This window comes from Thalia democratica, chromosome 4, assembly GCF_965202585.1.
Source record: "Thalia democratica chromosome 4, ktThaDemo2.hap1.1, whole genome shotgun sequence".
In the NCBI taxonomy this organism is placed as follows: domain Eukaryota; kingdom Metazoa; phylum Chordata; class Thaliacea; order Salpida; family Salpidae; genus Thalia; species Thalia democratica.
The window spans coordinates 45,491,452-45,515,037 of NC_139168.1; the positions used below are offsets into that span (position 1 = coordinate 45,491,452).

Consider the following 23,586-nt stretch of genomic DNA (forward strand, 5'->3'; position numbering starts at 1 on the left):
TTAATATATTTTCTTTCTTTCAATTCAAAATGCTGTCTAGTTTGTACAAACAATGTTTAAATCAAAGTTTAGTAAGAAATATGAGTATTTCAATCAGCAACAAGTTTGGAAATATGTCATTTAAAAACACTATTCTTAGTAAAAATTTGGTTAAAGTTCAACCAAAAAACAATAGCCTAGCCTTATTTGAACAAAGTAGACATCATGGGGGAGCAATTGGAAAACCAGGAGCACCAAAAGTTAATTTTAAAGTAATTGATCGAAATGGCTTAGAACATGAAATTGCAGGAAGGGTAAGTTGTTCTAATTATTTGAGCTAGATTTTAAGAATGTTATTTAGAAATTCTGTTTAGTTTAAAACCATCAAAAGTATACTAGTATATAAGAGGATTGCCACACCCTCTAACTAGTTAAAAAATTTTGAAAAATTCAATTTGAGTCAGACTAGTTTGATGATTTTTCGAAAACTAAGACTAATTTAACGATTTTTTCAAAAGTTCAAGCTTGTGATTATTGATAAGCTTTGATGAGGTTGAGATTTTTCATTTGTCAATAATTGATATTTTTTTTGTAGAAACATAGTATTCTAATTATTTGTGGGTAATTCTTTATTCTTAGTTTACTTCGTTAGGAAAAAAAATTCAATTTGAGTTTAGCTCTGCTTAAGTAATACAATTATTTTTTATTTGACTGATGAAAATAAAATTAATGTCAATAACATTAGCAGGGGTAATAAAAAAAGTGTTACTATGTTTTTGTGTTATTTTCTGAATTGAATTGTTCTCTATAAACTTAGATATATATCATGGTTGCCACTACCTCAGGATACTCAGGATAACTTAGGAAAAATCAGGATATTTTGAATCTTGTTTTGAATTTAGGTTGACTCAGGATAGTTTCTTATTTTATAAAATACTCAAGATATTTGTATGGTTTTTGAACATTTAAAAAATATTTTTTTTGTGAAATTTAGTAGATTTAATTTTAATGTCTTTTCATGTTATAACCAAATTAGATGAACTTGATTTTTATTAGTTTTAAATAACTAAAAAACTATCTTAAGGATTTAAAAAAATTCAGGTTGATTCAAAACAGTTTAGGTCTTCTAGGATAGTTTTTTCTAAAAGACCCTGTTGTATTAGTAAAAGTCTAAGGAAAAATAAGGTTTTTAATATACTTGGCAGATATAGTCTAGTTTAGAGTAAATCAGGCTAATTTTTAATAACTCAAGCTGGATTTTTAGTTCAAAGATTAGCAAGTCCAGTATAAGTAGTAATAAATTTAGTTTTTCTAATCAGTCTATATGAAAATATAATAAATTTAGTGAAACTTGTTAGATATACTTAATACTAAAAATATTAAATGCTAATTATATAATTAAAGAAGCTTTATTATGTTTTTTTATTATTTAGCATACAAAATTTCTACACATAAGTTCATTGATGAAAAATCAAAAACGTTGCTTTGTTGCAGCTTGGTTATTTTCCATATTAAATGGTAATATGGTAAATGGTCTTTTGTTCAATATCTTATAAAATTTAATTTTTATAAATTCTATAACATTTTGTGTTATTTTTCTTGCTTTATATACCATTCTTATTGTCATTAGACATAATGTTTGTTTTGTTTTATTCAAGTTAAATTTTTTAGAGTGTTACATTTAATTTAAAAGCACATTAAAACAAGTTAAACTTTATCAAAAGAAAATCTAATATAATTTAATAATAATGATAATAAAAATAGTTGTCTATAATCTTTAAAATACTGTATTTAGTAAGATGTGGTGTATTTTACCATAAACTACTCTACTTATATCTTATAAAACCTATTACTGTTTAAATTTTTTGAAAATAGTAATTATGAAAATATGATACAACATATCTAACTATAATTAAAAAAATTGAATTTAATTAAAAAAAATATTTCTGAGACTTAACATAAAGTTATGTTTGTAAATAAATGAAGTAAATTTTGAAGAGATATCAAAGATTAACTAATCTTTATTTTCAATAGGTCTCTAATAATTATTTTATTTCTTGAGTATTACAAAATATAAGTAGCATTATTGTTTTATTCCATGAAACTACTACTAAGCAAATCAGTTTTGAAACATTCTTCTTACATGCTATTTCATACCTATTTGAACCAAAACAACAAACACATATAAATCATAAAACACATAGCACATTAAAAAAGAGGTTAGTGTACATAATACTTTTACAAAAACATATTAGTTCTGAAAAAAAGTATTACCAGATGGTTAGTTATCTTAATGTTTTATGAGGGGTAGTAGGTATCATGTCAAAAACAAAGTTTTTGTGAATTTGTAGGTAATTAATGAGCTATATCTAAAAAAGTGTATTAGAAAGTAAGATTGCAAAGATAGTTATGGTAAAATTTAATAAGATTTCTCATAGCTGCCTAAAGTAGCCATATATTGGTATTAAAATATTTTCTGTCTTATATCAAAAATTATTTTTAAAAATAAAAAAACAAAAATATACCAGAAGCTCTAACTAAAAATAACTTGCTTGTAAAAAACCTGAAAATCAGTCAAGGGGTATAGTTCAAAATTACTCAAAAATATAAAGTTTAAGATTTTATATTTTGAATTGTTGTTCACCTAAAGTAAATATGTAAAAAAGCTAGAATACTTGACTTGTATGAGTGTAGTAATATTTCTAAGTATATCAGTGTAATTTTCAACAAATATGAAAGTTAACAAAGTCAAGCATAATGTAAATTAAAATAGGGATTACATTTTTAAATATAACTTTTTATTTCTTTTAAAATTATAATACTATTTTAGCACTAATTTTTTGATAAAACTAGTAGCCCATATAGCAGTAATCAAGTACAGTGATTCCTTGCTTATCCGGCCATGTTAGGCACGATTATTTTTTGTAAATAAGACCTGATTAGCCTATGACCAGATAAGAAAAAAATATTGTTTTTTTTTTTTTAAACCTACCTCTGCAATATTATAAATTGCATATAATAAATTTAGTGCTAAATTATCTGTTAATTTGATTTATTCTTTATTTGACAAACCAAAGAATGGAAACAGATAAAAAATAGACAAAACTTCGTAAAGTTTAAAATTAATTTAAGAAAACCAAATTACATTGTAAAAGAAGTAATTTATATTGGAACTTTTTCTGAGAAAAAAAAGAATTGAGGTTTGCTTGACATAAATTTTATGTTTTTTATCATAAAACTCTTAGAATTAATACGTTGTTAATTATAAAAACTGATCAGCTCTAACCCACGCACAATTCCTAACGGATCAAATCCGAAAACTGTAAAACTAAGGAGTAAGGGCTAGGGGTTACAGTGAAAAAATTAAAAAAAGGGTAGGAATTGTGAGTATACCATGAAAAACTTTCTGGTGTGGTTTTTGGTTTTTTGTTTCATGCAGCCTACTTTGTATTTTCATGTACTGATGCTAAGATGTTATGTCCTGGCATCATTTTTAAATAGAACCTAGTTTCACCGCAATCAAAAATTTCATGTTTATAGTAGCCCTCAGTTTAATGTTCTTAAATTTGTATAGCGCAAAATATATGAATTATAACATCAAATTTAATTTTTTTAATAACTTTCACATTACAGTAACCTCTCGCTTATTTACGCACATTGTGTCCACAGAAAAAGTGCGTAAAGATATGAGAGATCGTAAAGAAACGAGAGGTACCAAATGAACTCACTATAATGGTTGTTTTTTAATATTGCTTCTAGTTAAAAGCAGACTGGGCACTTTCCGACTTTTAACTATTTGTTTACTTTATTAATAATTATGAAAACAACAGATAAAACTATACATATATTAAAAAAAAGGATTTAATTTCTATAAAATAGTAATACGAGTAGAAATAATTTTAGTATTTTAATAATAAGTAGAAAATATCTTTATCTTTATTTATATGTGACATTTATATTCTATTCTACTTAGCAAACTAAATTTATAATTAAGCATTTCTTTACAATTATAAAATGGTGTTTATTAATATATAGGGCAAGACTGCTGTATTATTTCTTTGTGTTTTAAACTCTCATTATTTCATTATACTTTCATTATTAAACACAGTCAAGTTTATTTCAGAATTTTGATTTAATATCGTATTGTTAACAAAATTTCTGATATACTTAGGTATAACTAAATGTTTATCAATTATTCAAGGAACATAAATTTACAAAGTCTAAAGATATAGAGAGGTGTGTTAGCATTCAAAAACATGTTTTAATTTAAAAATATACATTAAACCTAATTTGTACAATATTTTAAAAAATTAAAATTTTTATTTTTTGAATTTTATAGAATTCTGAAATGCGTCACTAAACGAGAGTGCGTAACGTCACGAGTGCGTAAAGATCCGAGAGGTTACTGTACTATAAACTGCTTGCTTAAATATTGAAATCAAATTAGAGGTGCATTTATAAGTAAAACATTGATATTAGCTGTATCAAATAAATGTACTTCTTGCCTAAAACAGGCCGGATAAGTGAGGAAGCACAACTTGAATTTTGACCAAAATTTAATATTTTTAAAAAGTAAATAATTTTCATACTGTATTACTTATAATATTGTATGCACAAATATTGTGAGACATATTTATAGAAAAAAAATTTCAGTTAATAAATTCATATAGTCTCTATGGATACAAGTTGAGAACTTTATTTGTTTCTCTTAAAATAAGCTAAAAGTATGTAATATTTTTGTAATTGATAATTTACTTTTTGACAACAGGTAGGTGACAATGCAATGTATGTTGCACAGCAGCATGATATTGATATAGAGGGTGCTTGTGAAGCATCACTGGCTTGCTGCACCTGTCATGTGTATGTGGAAGGTGGCTTCTTTGATCAATTAGAAGAAGCTGAAGAGGAAGAAGAAGATATGCTTGATTTAGCTCCTTTTCTGAAAGAAAACTCTAGGTTTAAGCTTAATTTCTCTTACAAAATGCTGTTGAAGTAGTTGCAGTTATAGCATAACTAAATTTAAAGTTGTTATCAATATATTTTATATAATACATAAATATACTTTATAAAGCATGAAAAATCTTAGTTATTTCTTATTCTTCCAAATATTAGTAATTAAGTTTAAAGTAATAAGTTATTATAAGAAAACTATGATTTAAAATATTTGGAAAGAAAATTGACCAAAGATTGCTAAAGTTGAAAATTTGACCTGTTCTTACAATAGTATTATAATTGAGCAGGAAAACTAGTGGGTAAATATTAATTAGTCTTTTTTTTAATTGTCAAAACTAGAACATTTTTTTACCGAAGCTAAATGTCAAAATTATTTAGCATAAAATAAATGATAATTACAATCTACTTGATATTTTCAACTTTTAGCTTTTGATATTTATTATAAAAAACTTTTGTTTTATACATAAATTTTTTTATATGTTAGTTATTAAACAATTGTTTTTTGGTATAAATTTTATCCAATATTTTTAATCCATAGGTTGTCATGTCAGATTGTTCTCACTAAAGATTTGGAAGGACTCATTATTAGACTTCCATCTGCTACAAGAAATTTTTATGTTGATGGACATAAACCTTCGCACCATTAAAAATGAGTACAAAATTAGATAAATTGTGGAGCTATTGATATTATAGGACATTTATAGTTTTTTTTTATTAGACATTGTTATAATTTTTAATATAGAACCTGCTGGAGTTTTCTATGAAAGCTATCGTTATATAAATTATAATAATATAAATTTACTAATAATGTTTAATGGTATTGTTACAATATTTTTTGTTAAATTTTATTAGGTAAGAATTTATATCGATTGAAATTGTTGTTAGTATTTGCATGAAAAAAATTACTTAAATATTTTATTTTGATTAAATTATGTGAAATAATAATTATTGTCTAATAAAACTTGTACCTTTTGTACTGATAATAGGTTTAGTTTATATATCTGTATAAATACAATGTTAGTTGTTAAAAGACATTAAGAAAAGTAAAGAATTTGGGAAATTGAAAAAAAAAATATTTTATCCGTTTGTAATTAGTTTCAGTAAGTTTTTCACGTTTAAGCTGATTGATTTTATTAGAAACTTGTACATCACAACTAAAAAGTTTTCAAGTTTTTTCTGGTTTTTAATATTTAAATATTTTTATTATTTATTTTTTCAAAGTAAATTTTAATTTAGAACTATTTTATTTAAAAAGTTTGAATTTAATACTAAACTTGTATAAAATGGAGGACCCCCTTCGATCAAGTCAATCAGTTGAACTGGTTGCAGAAAAAAACTGCCAAGCTCCTACTTCGGCTCAAAGTTCTTACATTCAGCAGTGGATTAATTACTTTGAAAACAGGAACTTAACAAATGGTATTTCACCTACGTTAAAAGAAGCTGCAATGAACGGAAAGTTAAGAAACTGTCATTTTCGTTCTACATGCTGGCAGGTATGTTTGATGCAACAAGATTTCAATATTTTCATAAATACAAAAACAAACTTCATAATTTTTCTTCAATTGAACTATGATAAGCAATGACAAATTCAGAAGTTAAAACCTTGCAAAAGTGACTTGTGCTGAAAATACAAATGAGTTTTGACTTAAATACTCCATTCAAATTTTTTTTTGATGCATTGATATCGATTACTAAACTCAAGATTTTAGCATTCTAATAGTTAAACATAAAGTTTATCATTTAGTTCCGTTTAAAGATAAAAAAAAGTTGTTACTTGTCAAAGATAGCTTAAGGCAGAGCATAATAAGTGTTTTTAGACTTGTAGGCCAATTTAAATCCAAAAGTAATTTATTACTTGTCAACTGTAAATTCTAGATGCTTCAAATTGACTTAAATTTTACTTATTTTTTTAATGATTTTTTTTCCTTTTTGATTATTTGTTTTATGTTTGGGTAAGATGGGTAAGGGTATAGATTAAAAATTTTGCTAAAAATTTGTTAGGGATAGTTGTTTTGAAATTATTAATTTACTGCTGTATTATTTCTTTACCTCATTTGCATAATAATGTGAAAGAAAAGTTTCCAAAACCTTACTACTGCAGCCTACCCCTTTTATTAAAGGTATTTTAAAGTTTTTTTACTTTTACAGAATTTTTTTTAGCAAGTTTTGATTATAATACATATACACTCAAAAAATTAACTTGTTTTATATACGAAGGAAAAATGAATTAAATGAATCTTAAGAGGTAAGATGATATTTTAGATTGCAAAAAGTTAAAAAATAATTGTTTTGCATACTTGAACTGAAGCATTTTTAATTTGCAATATAATTTAATGATAAATAAATCTTAATTGCCAAAAAAACTCATATATTTAGGAAATAGCTTTTGTGTTTAGACCAGTGGTTGGCAGGTCAAAAAAAGAACAAGTTTTTTGTTTGCTATTTTTTGATTCAAAAATTAGGGCGAAAAATTATCTTTTAAATAAAGTTTGCTGATCCCTGGCTTATGCAATAAGTGTTTTTGAAAAGCAATAGTTACTATTTTGTATACACAGTAACCTGCCAACTAGGTACGCATTTTGAGCACAGCGCAAAAGTGCGTACCCAACGGGCGGTACGTACATAGGAAGTTACCATTAAGCCTAATAGAAACATATTAACAGCCACTAAAGTTAACAAAAGCTACTAAAGAAAAATTCCCAAAGAATAAAAAACTTTAAGAATAAAAACTAAACAAATTTGTTAAAAGTATGTGATAAGTCTTGAGTATTTAATTAGTTTATGTATTTATATGTTTATTAATTTATGTATGCATATTTATACTCAACCCACAACGCTTTTTTTAGTTTATCTTGTATTTTCATGTACCTTTAAAATTTAAATAGTTAATATAATTAATTACTAATTTTAGATAAATAAATATTTGTTATAACTTTGATTATATTTTAATCAGTTGTGTAATCATTTTTTTTTCAATTGTATGAACATTAAATTAGAAAGGTATGCAAATTTAAACTGCACTGTTCCTAGTTTTATTTAGATAAATAAACTGTAATATGTTTGTTTAAAATATTGGATGTGATATAAAATTTGTTAGTTCTTAACTTGTTTTCTTATTTATTTAGTTTTGTTTTATTATATGTTTTGGTTTTAAGAAAACAAATAGAGAGATCTCAACTGCTGGAGGAGATTCTATTTGAATAAGATTTATTTAAGCACTGACGAGGTCTTTGACCGAAACTTAGTTTGCAAAATAAATTTTTGAAAGAATAAATATAGTTTTGTTTTATTTGTAATATAATACTTTTGTAATCTTAATTTTAGATTTGTTTTTTAGTTTCAAAGTAAAAAATAAGTTGCAATTTGAACACAGCATGTTTCGGCTAAAAAGTGCGTACCTAGTTAGGAGGTTACTGTACATAGTTTTTATTTATATGTTTTTTTAAACAGCATAATATTTATTGAAGCTATAAGTAGGTCTTGAAAGTTGATATTTAGTTTTTAATACTTATCTAAATCAAAAAATAAATCAGACTTTTAAAGATCTTAACGTAAGTTATCATAAAATTAATTTATTTTCAGGAACTAAAGACTAGTATTTTTAAAAACAGACAAAACATATACAAAGTTACTTTTAGAATAATTTTATCCACCGATAGAATAGTTCTAATAATACAATTTTACACATTTTAATAGCCAAAGCAAACAATGTTTCTACTTATATTTGAATGAAAAGTAACGATTTTTTGTCATTAATACTTACAATTTAGAAAACAAAAATAAAAGCTATATCAAAAACCTAACTCTGAATTTATTGTAATATTGTGATATATACAAAGTAAAGCAAAGTAAAATTTGCAGTTATTTTTGGAGTGTTTACCTGCGTCTACAGAAGATTGGGAAAGTACGTTGAAAAAATCTCGTGAAGTATACAACATAGCTAAAAAAAAGCACATGTTTAATCCATCTAACGAACAAAGCAATGTTCAGTTTGATAATCCTTTATCTTTGAACGAACAAGTTTGATTTGTTATATACTGCATGTAACAAAAAATCAGTTAAAATTGGTCACTAAACATTTTTCAGGCAAATATTTTTTTTTCTCTAGTTGATTAAAAGCTTTTCAGTTATACAAGTTTAAAATGTTTTTATTTTTTCTTTATACTAGTTTATGACAAAAGGTTAAAGTTTTTATAAATTTTTTACTTTACAACAGAGTAATTGGTCAAGATATTTCAAGAGTAATGATATAAAGGCAATGATTGAGAGAGATGTTAATAGAACGTAAGTTTAAAATAAATTGTTATTAAACATAACAACAAATATTATATCATTTTACATGCTTAAAAAAAGTTGAATAAAATATATAATTTACCTTATAAGAAAGGCGAAGTAATTTTTCGAGGTCTAGTCTTAGAAAACTTGAAAAAATCACTGAATTTATTTCACTGAAACTTTATTTTTCTAAGAAATGTTGTTAGAGCTTTCTAAAATTCTTACCTTTTAAAGTTTATATTTTATAGCAATACCAGAGTTGCCATAAACAGTCTACAACAGGGTTCATACGCGTCAGACTAAATCAGGCTAAATCACTTTGAAAAAAAAATTTCAAAGCGTCAGTTTTTATTAGTTCAAATGCTAACAAATTTCTTTTTTTTTTGTCAATTCAAATGCATAAAAAAAAGGGAATCTATATTTTTTTGAGTAAGTTATAAGTTGTGAATTTCTTTTCAAAAAAGCATTTGTTTTTTGTAGCCTAAATTCTAAAAACTAAAATTATGAAATATTGGCAAAATGTCAGTACTTATCAGTACAAATCCTTGAAAATTTATGAACTTCTAAAATATATTTTAGATTTTTTTGATTTAAGTAGATATTGTAATATCCTTACCAGAAGTGTACTTTTCTGATTTTGCAAGAAGTTCTTGAATGCATTAGTGTACGACGTCAATGTTATAGAGTTAGTATAAAATAAAAGTGCTGCTGTAATAAAAGTTAACTATGAAATTTAAGAATAATTGAGCTAGCACTCTGAAAATAAAATGTTAAATATGCCTGCAGCACTTAAATAAGAGTTAAAATCCAAAAAGCTAAAAATTTAATGATATTTTTCGGGCCCTTTATCTAATTAATTAAATTATTTGAAATTGAAACATAAAAAGTGTGCTAAAAAGTTTTATTATTAATAGGATACGTAGTTAGAACTAATCTAATAAGTTATGTCGTTTCATCTGGTTATTAGCCCAACTTGGAGCCAACCAACAAAGATTAGGAAACATGTCAGTCTAAACTTGCAAAATTTTGCGTACAAACCGTGCTATAATAAAAATCAGCTTGTTTATAATGTTAAAAAACAAAATGTAAATTTAAAGATGTTTTACAATGTGCTATAGGCAGTTAAAATATATTTATATATATATATATTACACATAGACCTAAGATAAAAGTGAATTATTATAGAGGTGCAACAATTTTTATAAGGTATTTTGACAAACTCTGGCTGGTTTTTCGTTCACTAAGACTTTTTTTTTGATAAAAAGAGAGGTAACCCTGAGAAACATTTTGTTTTTTTTAATAAGATGCTGTTTTAGTTAAAACAATTAATTTAAACATTCCAAAGGTTCATTCTTCTTTAAAAATAACACTTATTTGTTTTAATCTACAGGGTAACACATTTTAAAACTTCACTTTACATTACTGTTGTAGTATGAAAAATACTAACTTAAATGCTATAAACCTAGTTAATATAAAATTGTATTGTAAAACCTAAACAGCAATTAAAGGTAGAATTTATGATAGTAATCAGTCCCAAATGTTATAACTTCTACACGTATTTTTTATAGCTGTCCGGAGATAGATTACTTCCATAAGAACAACGTTCGTCATATGTTGTGTTCTATATTGTTCACATACGCTTGTGAATACCCCCAAATAAGCTACAAACAGGGTATTCACGAGCTTGTTGCTCCTTTACTTTTCGTACTTCATTGTGACTTACAAGCTTTTCAGCATGCAAAAGAACTTGGAGATCTTCCGTTAGATTTTTTATATTTTATTAGTTTCATCAGTACCTAATGTTAAATTTATTTTTGCATTAAAAAAGTATTTTGTTAATCAAATAGAAATTTTTGTGATAGAAATAAGTGTATAAAAAAATTACAAAACTTAGTATCTTTTAGCACAAGTACGATTTGAAGATGTACTTAGCTTACATAGTACTATCGTTTATATTTTGATCAAGATTAAAAGTAATTAGTATTAAATTGCTTCTGTTGAAAAAAGTTGCTGATGTAAATGTTAATTTTTAACTTTTAAAACATCATAAATAATAATTTATTATTATTTAGACTTTATTAATACTTACTATAAACATTTTCACAGAGAAATATTTTCAATAGTTCTAGACTCTCAGTACATAGAGCACGATGCTTAGTAAGTTTCTTTTCAGTCCTAGTAGTATATGTTGCAAAGTTTTTTAAAACGACAACACATTTAATACATTATGCAATAGTTTCAAACTTTAATAATTTTCAAATCTTTTTATGTAATGATATAATATTTTTTATAGGTTTTATCATTACTCTAAGACGGTGTAAAACTGAGTAATTAAGTATGCTAATAAACCATAATAACTTATCTTTTTTAAACTGCAACATTTTTAAGAATTGATGTTTTCTTGTCTGGTAAAGTATTTCATAATAAAACTTAATCATCTACTTCTAAGTTTAGTATGATATATTTTTTTTAATTGTTAAAGTACGATGTTAGTGAAACTGATGGAATCAACTCATAGATGGTTTGCTTTTAAAAATGAAGATGTAAATTTGGAAACTAATGATACTACATCCATATGTAATAAAACGCTTGGTGAAGGCACTGAGGTAAGTATTAGTTTATATAAGTATTTGGAATTTTGCTTAAAGTTTCCTAAGTTTTTTTTTGCATTTTTAACTTCTTATTAGAACTATAAGTTAGTTTTTTAAAGCGTGTAAATGTAAACGTTTGCGCTAAACAGAATATTAAATAATATACTAATACTTTACATATTAATCACTGTTAACTTGTATTATTTTATTAGTTTTTTACAATAATTAAAAAATAATCTAAAAAAAATGTAAAATAATATTTTTTTGTACAAATATACATGCTTGCAACTTTTTTTAGTGTGTTTTTTCATATATTTTGAGAACTACTGCTACTTATGTAAGGTAGTTCAGCATATATATTTTTTTTTTAATGAGTATGAAATACTTTAATACTTTTTTCGAAATAGTTTATATAAAACATTTTAAGATTTGAAAGTTAAGGTTTTTTTGACAGGATTCAATTCAAACAAAAACACCACCGTTAGTTATAACAAAGAAATTGGACTACATACATAATACATTGTTGAAACAATTTGATAACGAGTTATACTTACATTTCGAAAAACTACAAATAATACCTCAAGTCTATGGATTGTACGTTTTGTTAATCATCACTTAATTTATGTTTTTAACAAAGTTTTAAACAACTAGATTTTTTTTTGAAAGTCATAGGTGTTGTATAACAAGATAAAGCTAAAATAGATAGTTTTTTTAGTCTTGTAATAATGAATTTACGTTTTTTATAATGTTTTATTTATTTTGTACTAACTGATTTTAAACGTAAAATTCTTATTTTTTGTTTGACTATTGAATACATCCTAATAATATTATAACACTACGCACAACACTTTTTATGGCAATCATTTAAACATAATTTACACCTGATTTTTGATGTTAAAACTTGTTACATTGTTTGATTTCGATTAAGTTGGTTTATATTTTTTTTCCAAATATAACTTTTTTTTATTGACTTAGTAATTTAATGATAATAGAAATTTAATAGTAAAAATATAATAACTCACCATTATTATTTAAAAATAATAAGTATTAGCAACAAAGTTATATTATTAAAGTGGTGTGGAATTTTTTACCAGTACAATGTTTAAACTAATTCATATAGGGTTTTAACTTTCACAGACTAACTTATGCTAATTTAAAAAGTAAACAAACATGTATTATTTTAATAACAATTAAAATTATGTTGATATAGTCTTGTTTTTAAAAAATTAAAAATATTTTAGCAGCCTAAGTGAAATATTTGTTATTTTTAGAAAAATATATTATATTACAGTAATTAATGAATAAATAAGTTTCGTAATATATGTAACAGTTAGAAAAGTAGTTATACAATTCGATATCTTTTAATAATTCTCAACATGATATTAATAAAAGACGGTGGATTCGGTTACTGTTTGGTCGTGAATTTGTTTTACAAGATCTTCTCGTTTTATGGGATGCATTGTTTGTCGATAGTAAAGATCTTCTGCTTGTTGATTACATTTTTGTCGCTATGTTGGTCAATATAAGACACAAACGTTAGTTTTATATTTTTAATCTAAAGATAAGATTAAAATATTTTATATGGATTAGATTTATTTTTTAAATTACCAGTAAAAATGTATTGTATCAGCGATTTCCATGCTCAACCATTGAATCCCCATTTTTTTCAAATAAAATAAACAAAAGTCACAAGTTTTGTGAGTAGAAAATAAAAACACCAACTAACTTACTTTTAGTTGTTTTTTTAAATGTAACAATACCTTATACAGTTGTCTTAAAATAGTTTAGTAGTAATATTATAATAAAATAAACAATCCTAATACTTATGACAACATAAAGTCTTTTAGTATATGAAAAGCTTTTAAAATATACTTACAAAAACTTGAAGTTAGAGTTTAAACAATTTTTTGATAGAAAAAATATTTTATTTAATTTTTTAGTTATTTTTCTACACAAAAAAGAGTTTATGCTACAAATTTTGCTTTAAATAAACTTTACATGACAGAGTTGCATTTGAAATATTTAGCTAAGAAAATATTTGAACCGGATGTCATCTTTTAATTTTAAGTGGAAATAGAGCAATTTAGGCGACTAGTTTAGGAAACCCTGCTATAAACTTTGAAGGCTGGAGAAAACTTGTTAACTCTATTCTATTTTAAAAGTTAAGGCCATAGGGGGGGGTAGACCATGTTTTTTACAAGTTGATCTTATTTTATAGAGTTTTTACTAAGCTTCAAGATGCTTTTTAACGTTTTTAAAAATACGAATTAGTTTTTGAGATATGACCGGCCAAAGTCGGGCCGCATAACAGGTTCCTTATGGGGAAGGAAAACTAAAACGGCGAAAAAAGACTAATGCATTCAAAATCTATCTCCTCCTTCATTTTTTAAGCAATCTTCTTCAAACTTTCACAGTCTATTCTTTATACAATAACAAAAAAACGTTATTTGTGACTTTAAAAAATTTCAAGTAAAAATACCTTTTTTTTGTAAAAAAAAAATTTTTTTGATGAAAATTCACTTTTTTTTTTAATTTTTGTCATAAAATTACAAAAAAAAGGTATTTTTACTTGAAATTTTTTAAAGTCACAAATAACGTTTTTTTGTTATTGTATAAAGAATAGACTGTGAAAGTTTGAAGAAGATTGCTTAAAAAATGAAGGAGGAGATAGATTTTGAATGCATTAGTCTTTTTTCGCCGTTTTAGTTTTCCTTCCCCATAAGGAACCTGTTATGCGGCCCAACTTTGGCCGGTCATATCTCAAAAACTAATTCGAATTTTTAAAAACGGTAAAAAGCATCTTGAAGCTTAGTAAAAACTCTATAAAATAAGATCAACTTGTAAAAAACATGGTCTACCCCCCCCCCCTATGGCCTTAAACCGTAGTAGCTAACGACTATTCTTGTAAAACTGTATTAAAAAGGATTTGTAAAAAATGTTCGCATTATCATATATCAAATGATATACATAATAAGGATCATTAAATGCTGACGAAATGTATAGCTAGTTGTCCATACAAAAAAGAGCAGTTTCATTATTTTAAAATAATAGATGCTGTTGTCTTTAGTATTGGTATTGCTTTTTTAAAACTGGCGAAGTTATATTTAATTTTTATCTAATGATTTTGAATATTGGAAAAGAAAGTTTTACTTCTTTTCGATGCTTTATTATTTTTTGAATAGCAACTAAACATTTCACACAACCCAATCTACGCAACGCAAGTTTAAAACCCTAGTCACCAATCTAAAAATATAGTATAACTTTTATAAAAATAAACAGTTTTTGTATGCAAGTAATTTATTCGACTTTAGTAGCAGAGTTTTGCTGTCCATAAGATATGAACCTTTATGGTGTATGAAACGATTATAACGTACAATAGATAAAAGCTGCGTATATATGTATTAGGTTCATATACACCTATGAGTATATATTTAGAGCTACAGTCGAAATACAAAAGCTTCTTTAAAAAAATCGCCAAAGTAATACTAAATTTAAGCATAGTTAGTCTAAAATTGAGTTTAGTAACAACAATCAAGGCAAGATTGACCTGAAAAACTCTTTTGCTGGCCAGAATTATTAAAAATATTCGCTTGCCGCGTATTTTTGTATAAATATACTAATTAACTAAAGTGTTAATGAAATGACCATTTAATAAACAATACTTAAGTACTGACAATCTTATTAATCTTAAGAGCACATATTGAAAATACTTACTATCTAGTTTTATGTGTTTTGCACAGATTAATTTCAAGCTTAACAAAAGATATTTCTGCTTGTTGGGCCGTAGCTTACCAACCTCTACTTTAGTACTACAATGTGAACTTACTTAAGGTATAATATAAAACTTGATTGTAATTTTATTTCATTGAAAAATTAAGCTTAACTTATAAAAAACGAAGGGTTTTGAAACAAAATAAAAATTATAACGAATGAAATACATTCATTATTCTATTTTAGTTTAAGTGTTGATATTTAAGTAGCAATGCAAATTTAGCAATTTTAAACTACAGTAACTTCTCGCATCTTTACGCACTCGTGACGTTACGCACTCTCGTTTACTTACGTGTTTTAGAATTCTAAAAATTCAAAAAAAAGTTAATATTTTTTAATATTGCACAAATTAGGTTTATTTTATATCTTTAATGTAAAATATATTTTTAAATGCTAACTCACTTCACTATATCTTTAGACTTTGTAAACTTATGTTCCTTGGCTAACTGATAAACATTTACTTTCACTTCAGTATATCAGAAATTTTGTAAACAATAAGAGTTTAAATTAAAATTCTGAAAGAAATATGACTGTGTTGAGTAATAAAAGTATAAAACACAAACCAATAATACAGCACTCTTCCCCTATATATGAACAAACATCTAAAAAAGAAATCTTATGAAACTTCCTAGCAAAAAGTAGCAGTGATACTTAATAAATATAAATGTTAAGTATCAAATAAATCACAGATAAATAAAGATAAAATCTACTTATTATTAAAATTAGTAAAAAATTTCTAAAAGTATTATTATTTTATATAAATTTAAATCCTTTTTTTTAATATATGTATAGTTTTATCTTTTGTTTTCATATTTATAAATAAATTAAACAAATTTTTAAAAAGTGAGAAAGTCCCCAGTCTGCTTTTAACTAGAAGCAATATCAAAAAATAGCCATTATAGTAAGTGTATTCGGTACCTCTCGTATCTTTACTATTTCTCGTATCTTTACGCAGTTTTTCTGTGGACACAATGTGCGTAAATAAGCGAGAGGTTACTGTATATAATAAATGTTTTACATAACATTACCTGATTAATTTTTTGTAGTGATGTACCGGACTCACTATGCGGGTCCGGATCCGGCCGGATATTGCCATTTTTGTCTGATATCCGGATCCGGCCGGATTCTAATTTAAAAAAAAAGTCCGGATCCGGTTCCGGCCGGATTCTAATTTGAAAAAAAAGTCCGGGTCCGGCCGGATCCTAACAAAGATCCGGCCGATTCGGATCTATTTAGTAAAAAATACCATACAGAAAAGTATTTTTTCTAAAACTAACCCTGTGTTAATTAAAAAGAGTCATTTTCGTCAGAAAATACGTTCAGAAATTAAACACCTACCGTGATTTGCTCATTTTGTACACGTGACTAATTTACATTTGTTTACATTTAAACTATGAAACAAACATTTAGAAATGCAACTCTTTAACTATGTTGTAAAATTAAAAACTTTACTACCAAACTGTCAACCTTATGGTTAGCTGTTCTACTGATTATTAGATTAAAGTAATTTTAGACTCAGACTAGTTTATACTCACTCTAGCTAGTTTTTTTTTGACTTAAACAGTGGCAACCCTGCTAGTTTGAAAATTTTTGGGAATTTTTGAAAATCTAAGGCTGCCTCAGGCTAGTTTAGTTTTTTATAAAAACTCAGGCTAGTTTTAAGATTTTTTAAAAAACTCAGGCTAGTTTTCTATTAGATTTTGAATGAGTTTGAGATGATCGAGTTTTCAATATTTTGTGATTTTCTAGTTAGTTTTGTTCAAGAACTTGATTTTAATTGATTTTAGATTGGTAAGGCTATAGAGGGGTCCACCTTGATTTTTACAAGTTGATCTTATTTGATAGATTTTAATCTTAGCTATTAGATACTTTTTACAGCTTAACAAAATTCAAAGTAGTTTTCGAGATACAAGGGGTCAAAGCCGGCCAGCTCAATAGCTTCCTTATAGAAGGTGCAAACTAAAAAGGCGATGAAAAACATTTAATTGAAAATGTATCTCCTACAGTTTTTAAGCAATCTTATTCAAATTTTCACAGTTTTCTCTTTACTAAATTTTAAGTCATTTGAGTGTAGGATTTTTTTTGTTTTGAGAAAAAGTCTCCTTTTTTCAAAAAAAAGGTGTTTTTTTTGAATTTTAGACCTTAAATTTGTAAATTTAAATTATTTTAAATTCCAACACTCAAAAGCTTTTAAACTGTGGAAAATTAACTTTTGAAAATTTGAGATATCCTGCTTAAAAAACTTAGGAGGAAATAGATTTTTAGTGAAATGGATATTTCCGCGTTTTTAGCTTGCGCCTTTCATTAGGTCCCTATAGAACTCTCCGGCTTTGACCGCTTATATCTCAAAAACTACTTTGAATTTTGTAAAGCTATAAAAAGCGTCTGGTAGCTAAGATAGTATTATATTAAATAAGATCAACTTGTAAAAAAAGTATTTAACCCTCCTATAGCCTTAATTGTAAACATTACTTAAAATTTTCAACCTTGTGGCTAGCTGTTCTACTGATTATTAGCTTAAAGTAATTATTTTTTTGGTTTTCCAAAACCTCATTCTGATTCAGGAAAGTTTATAATCACTCAGGTTAGTTTTTTTGAATCAAAGAGTGGCAACCCTGATATTAGCTAAAATTATGTGATTTTCTGGTTGCCAAAAATCATGGAAAGTTTATAAGTTTAGCAAAAAGGCTATTTTAGTGTTTTTTATTTTTCTTTCAACTTGAAGTTTTTTTTTACTGTTCTTTCAATTTCAAGTTTTTCCTTTGTTATTTCAATTTTAATAAAATTTAAATGTAAATATTGTTTAGAAAATTAGCAAACATACCAGCTACTATTTTCAACTGTTAATCTTAACTAGACTTTAATAACATGTCATAAACTTTCTTATTATTTAATTGTTTTAGTAGCACATTAATACTTTTAGTCTAAACTTTTTTTAAACTATAATTTTTCAAAATTCAAAAGTATATAGTTATATATAACCCATAAAAGATAAACTTCACACAATTATACTTAGTTAGTAGTTAGTTATATAAAATTGCATTATTGTACATAGTACAGGGTTCGTGCGCGTCAGGCTAAGTCAGGCTAAATCAGTTTTTTTGAAAGAAGTTGAAAAACGTCAGGCTAAATCAGTTTTTTTATTTAAAAATTTGAGAATCTCAGTTTTTCTCAGTTCAAATGCTTGTAAATTTTTGATTAAAAAGATTGAGAAATCTTTTTAAGACCAAATTGAGATGTGAATTTATTAAAAAAAAGATTTAGTGATTAAAGACAAAATCAGTCAGTATTTGTAAAAATAAATGCTTGAAACCTTTTGTTGAATCTCTAGAATAATTTAAGAATCTTCATTATTTTTTTTTGAGTAGATTATAAACGTCATAATTATAAAAATTCATAAAAGTTTAAACATTACAGTTTAGTTCAACTACTTAGCTGTTTGTTTGAATTTGTTTACATCAGCTATGTTTTCAGAGCGTAGTTGGTTGAACTGTTTTAATTTCTAATTTAAAGGCATTATACTAAATACTTTTTAAATTAAAACTCTTAGCAGTTTATTCATATATTTTACTGTTTGTTTAAAGTTATTAGAGATTATCACAACACTAAAACTTAGCTTTAAGATATAAGTACTAAGTTTTGTGGGAGTACACATTTTAGGTACAACTCATTTTTCTTTACAAGAACAAATATTAAAGGTTTTTTATTTAAGTGTAAGCTTTTTAAAACTGATATGACATCAACAATCACTGTATTTATTTAGAGTTTAGGATTTATAATTATGTATCAATTTTAAGTATTACTCAAAATACTATAATAAACATTTTTTACTTATTTTAATACTCATGTAAGCGTTTCATTTTAAATTTTAATAAACCACGACAATGCACGTCGTTTTATTATAAATCTTCTGGTTATAATGTTTTTACTTAGTGCTTAATTAAATTGAACAACTGCGTTTAGTAATATTAAGTTTTTAAACTAGCAATAGATTAGATATAACAATTATTTTAAAACTTATCACTGAATTTGTTACGTTAAGGGCATAGGGGGATGAGGTCAATCACCTTTTTCACAATTTAGTCTTATTTTATTGAGTTGTAACTAAGCTATGAGTTGCTTTTTGCTTATTTTCATAGCTCAAAATATTTTTGAGATAAAGCTGGTTGAAGTCAGTAACTATTATAGTACTAGTCAAGACCCCTAATACCTAAATTGACTTCTAAAGGGGATTTTCCTTACTTTGAAAAATTGTCAGGATAAATTGGTCTCAGTCAGGTTAAATGAAAAAAATTTCGCGCACGAACCCTGATAGTAGTTTTTATACTACTTACATTACTAATAACTTAGAGTATTAAGAATCCGGTTCCGGATCCGGCCGGATTTTAGTTTGAAAAAAATATCCGGGTCCGGTTCTGGCCGGATTCTAATTTGAAAAAAAGTCCGGGTCCTGCCGGATCCTAGTTTGAAAAAAAGTCCGGGTCCGGTACATCACTAGTTTTCTGAAACAATTGTTAATTTTTGTTCTTCTAAAATGTTTAATTTTAATAATTAACAACCTATTGACAGTTTTGCAACCAGAGTACTGCGAAGTTATGAAGATTTTAATGAAGTATCCTAATTATATTGACATTCATAAACTAGTACAGCTTGCTCTTCATTTCAGAAATCCAACGGTTTGTATAGGTTTTTTTTAAAAGTAACCAAACTTATAACTTTGTTGAAAAGAAAAAAATTCTTAAATTAATCTTATTTATTTGAAAACGAATAGTTTTTACTTCTGATAGTTTTCAAATAACCAGAACGAACAAATTTAAGAATAATAAAGCAACCTTTTATATTAATAAAACTTTATGAGTTAGTTAGTATTCAAACGTTTTTGCCAAAACATTGCTACAATAGTATTTCACAAAAAATAATTCCTTAGTTGTTCTAGAAACCTCTTCATCAGCTTTGCGTAAGCTATAAACTTTGAGAAGGAATAAACGTTATGTTTGTAAAATACAATTTGAAACTATAATTAAATGCACAGCTAATGCTTTTGAATAATTTAAAGAAATATTATTAATACTTGTAATTGTAAAATTTGTTTACCTTAAAGTTTTTATCACACTGTGTAGTCTCACATGAAGCCTGTGACATTGTTGACCAAGTTCGAGCAATCACATTCAGATGATAGCTTTGTGGATCAACAATCTTATAACACCAGTATTGAGTCTAAAAACAAGAGTAGCTTTTTACCAAATTTAGCCATTGATAAAAAACTTATTTCTTCTTTCAAAAGGTATGTTGTAGACTTTCTCCTATAACTAAACAAGTTTCATCAAGACTTGATTTTTTTTTGTTTTATTTATTTAAAACATATACAATTTTTATTTTTAAAAAACATTATTATTCTCAAATAATTCTTGTTATGTTATAGTAATATGAAGTCTTTTATGCAATCAACTACCTCAAACTTATCCCTCAACGGATCAACAAAAAATGAATTTCAAAGTTTTGTTCAAGGTTATTTATTTTTATGTTTAACGAATTGAATTAATTACCGTAACAGGTTACTAATTAGAATTTATATATAGTGCATTTCTACAAGTTAAGTTTTAAAATTAGGATTTTGTTTTTGTCTTAAAGTTCTTAATAATAAAATTAATTAAACATTCAGTACAGTCAAACAATAATGGAAATACCAATGAGCCAATAAAAAATAGAACACCGAGTTTTAATAAAATAAACGTTATGAAAAATTTGTCAAACGTTAGTTGAGCTGTTGTGATACTAGTAATAAATATTGTGAAAAATTTAAATATTTTTGTAAATAAGTTAATATCAATTTTGTATTTATTAGTTATAGAAAGTTTTGAAGCAATTTTTTTTTTTGAGGATGAATAAGCTGTCCCTTTTTTGTTTTTAGTTTCACGAATAAAATGAGTACAAGTTCACGGGGGGACTTTTTTTAAAGTTGGTCTAAATTTAAAGACTTGTAACTTAGCCAACTGAACATTTTTAATTAAGAGTTTACTATTCTGGTAGATGTTCGACCAAAATTCATTTTCAACAACAAAAACTGAAAAAGATATAGAAAAAAAAATTATGAATTTACAACTGACATGCAAGTTTTGTAGTGATCAAATAGATGATAGCATAAAATCAATACAAGTTTGTATAAAAAAAAATTATAGCTTTTTTTTAACTTGCAAAAATATTTATTTTTTTCTAATTGTGTTGTTAAATTTATTTTCAAGAGAAGTTATTAATCCAAAGTATATTTTAATCTTTTAAAAAATTCTTACTGAAGCATTATAATGGTTAGATATATAACATTAAATGTACACTTACTAGTAAATATTTATAGAAGAATTTAACCAAACTTACTTCCTCTACAAGTAAAGTTAGTGACGATGTTATAATAAATGAAAGTTCTTCACCTGTGATTACTAGTGATGACGATTTTGAAACTACAACAATGAATTTGAGTGGAGAAATTTTAATGTCACTAGCATCTCTTAAACAAGTGTGTACTTAAAATAAAGTTGAATATTACTAAAGAAAATAAGTTATATACAATTTATAGTAGTTAGCTGTTTTTGTTTTGCAAGTAAATTTGTTATGTTTTTCAATAATATTTAACAAACTAAAGCAGTTTATTTTGTATAAGGTTTTATTTTGTTGTTTTTCCGATCAAAATAAAACGTTTTGATACTCTAAAAATTATATTATAGTTTATTTAAGTAACAAATCAGAAAAAATTGTAAGAAATGAAAACCAAAAGATCTATCATAAAAAACAAGTTTTTTTTATAGTTTTTAATCCTTAAGATAAATTTTAGTTAAAGATTTAACTCTTAAATTTCATTCGGATTTTGAAAATTAACTCTAAATAATTATTTACTCATTTTGTAGGTATTGTATTTTCGTATCCTTTTAAATGTATTATATTGCCAAAAAATCTGGGAAAACCTGGAATTTGACAATTTAGGCCTGAAAACCTGGATTAACCCGAAATTAGAAAATTTTAGTAATAAACCTGGAATTTTGAACAAAAATCACTAAAAAACCTGGAACTTTAAACAATTTTTACATGTAAAATGATAAAAATTTATTAGATACAAAAAATCACAAACATTTTTTTTCTACCTTTTACCGTTTTATTTATTATATAGCACATTTAAAGTGTCTATACCATGTTTTATACTTTTTTAGATAGTTTAAACCTTAAAATTTATTTTATACTAAAATAAGCAAAAACACTTGTACATACTTTCAAACCCTGGAATAAATTTAAAATAATTGAAATTTTTTTCAACAAACCTTTGGCAACCCTATTTATACCAAAAAGACTAATGATATTACGCTATAAGAACTCCAAAATTTTGTCCAAATTTTTTATTGATATTATAAAAAACTAGTTTAATAGTTCCATTGAAGCTAACGCGTATAAAACCAAACCTAATTATTTTTTAGATATTTTCAAAATATTTACTAAAAACTTATTTTGTCTTGGATAAAACAAAAATAGAAGTTTAACTTTAGATTCGTGATGTTTTGAGAGGAAATTTAACGGTTGAAGAATTTGTTCGCAGCCAAAATTTGCCAAAAAGTCCAAGTATTGAAGACTTAACTCAACAGTTAAATAATCTCTAAATAATATAATATTTGAGAACCATTTAAAGCAACGAACTACTAGTAAACTATAAGATATACAAAATATAAGTTAAACATAATATTTTGTAAATTTTTTATGCGCTTAAATAATCAGTTAATTTTTAACTTATTGCTTTATTTAAGTTACTATTTTAAGCAAGTTATTGCTTTTTATTTTTTAATATTTATATACCAATAAAATTTAGTTTGTTATTTACAAAAATTTACGCCTACCTAAGTTATTAAACTCATATTTATCAGTAATTTAGTGCCTTTTGTTATAATAAGTTTTAATTTTTACATAATTAATATTTTAATGATATAAAATTAAACTTAGAGTGTAAAATGTCTAGATTATTTTTATATAAATCGAAATT

The 23,586-nt window shown here is 25.3% G+C and overlaps 2 protein-coding genes across 3 annotated transcripts; both read left to right on the plus strand.

Moving 5' to 3' along the window:
* LOC145833727 (2Fe-2S ferredoxin-like) lies at positions 1–5,708 on the plus strand. Its single transcript, XM_082940882.1, has 3 exons — positions 1–293; positions 4,748–4,935; positions 5,471–5,708. The coding sequence occupies exons 1-3, from the start codon at positions 30–32 to the stop codon at positions 5,577–5,579; spliced, it is 561 nt and encodes a 186-aa protein (XP_082797008.1). The 5' UTR covers positions 1–29; the 3' UTR covers positions 5,580–5,708.
* A 501-nt stretch (positions 5,709–6,209) lies between these two features.
* LOC145833724 (TBC1 domain family member 5-like) lies at positions 6,210–23,471 on the plus strand. 2 transcript variants are annotated; one of them, XM_082940880.1, is made up of 15 exons: positions 6,210–6,425; positions 8,794–8,952; positions 9,149–9,216; positions 10,776–10,967; positions 11,314–11,364; positions 11,690–11,813; positions 12,253–12,392; positions 13,191–13,333; positions 20,139–20,245; positions 20,690–20,853; positions 20,992–21,077; positions 21,232–21,323; positions 21,600–21,725; positions 21,922–22,080; positions 23,099–23,471. In XM_082940880.1, exons 1-15 carry the CDS (start codon positions 6,216–6,218, stop codon positions 23,207–23,209), a joined length of 1,932 nt encoding a protein of 643 aa, XP_082797006.1. In that variant the 5' UTR covers positions 6,210–6,215; the 3' UTR covers positions 23,210–23,471. The 2 variants fall into 2 exon arrangements, with proteins under 2 accessions (XP_082797006.1, XP_082797007.1); XM_082940881.1 differs by having other exon boundaries at positions 21,925–22,080.
* Positions 23,472–23,586: the final 115 nt, after the last annotated feature.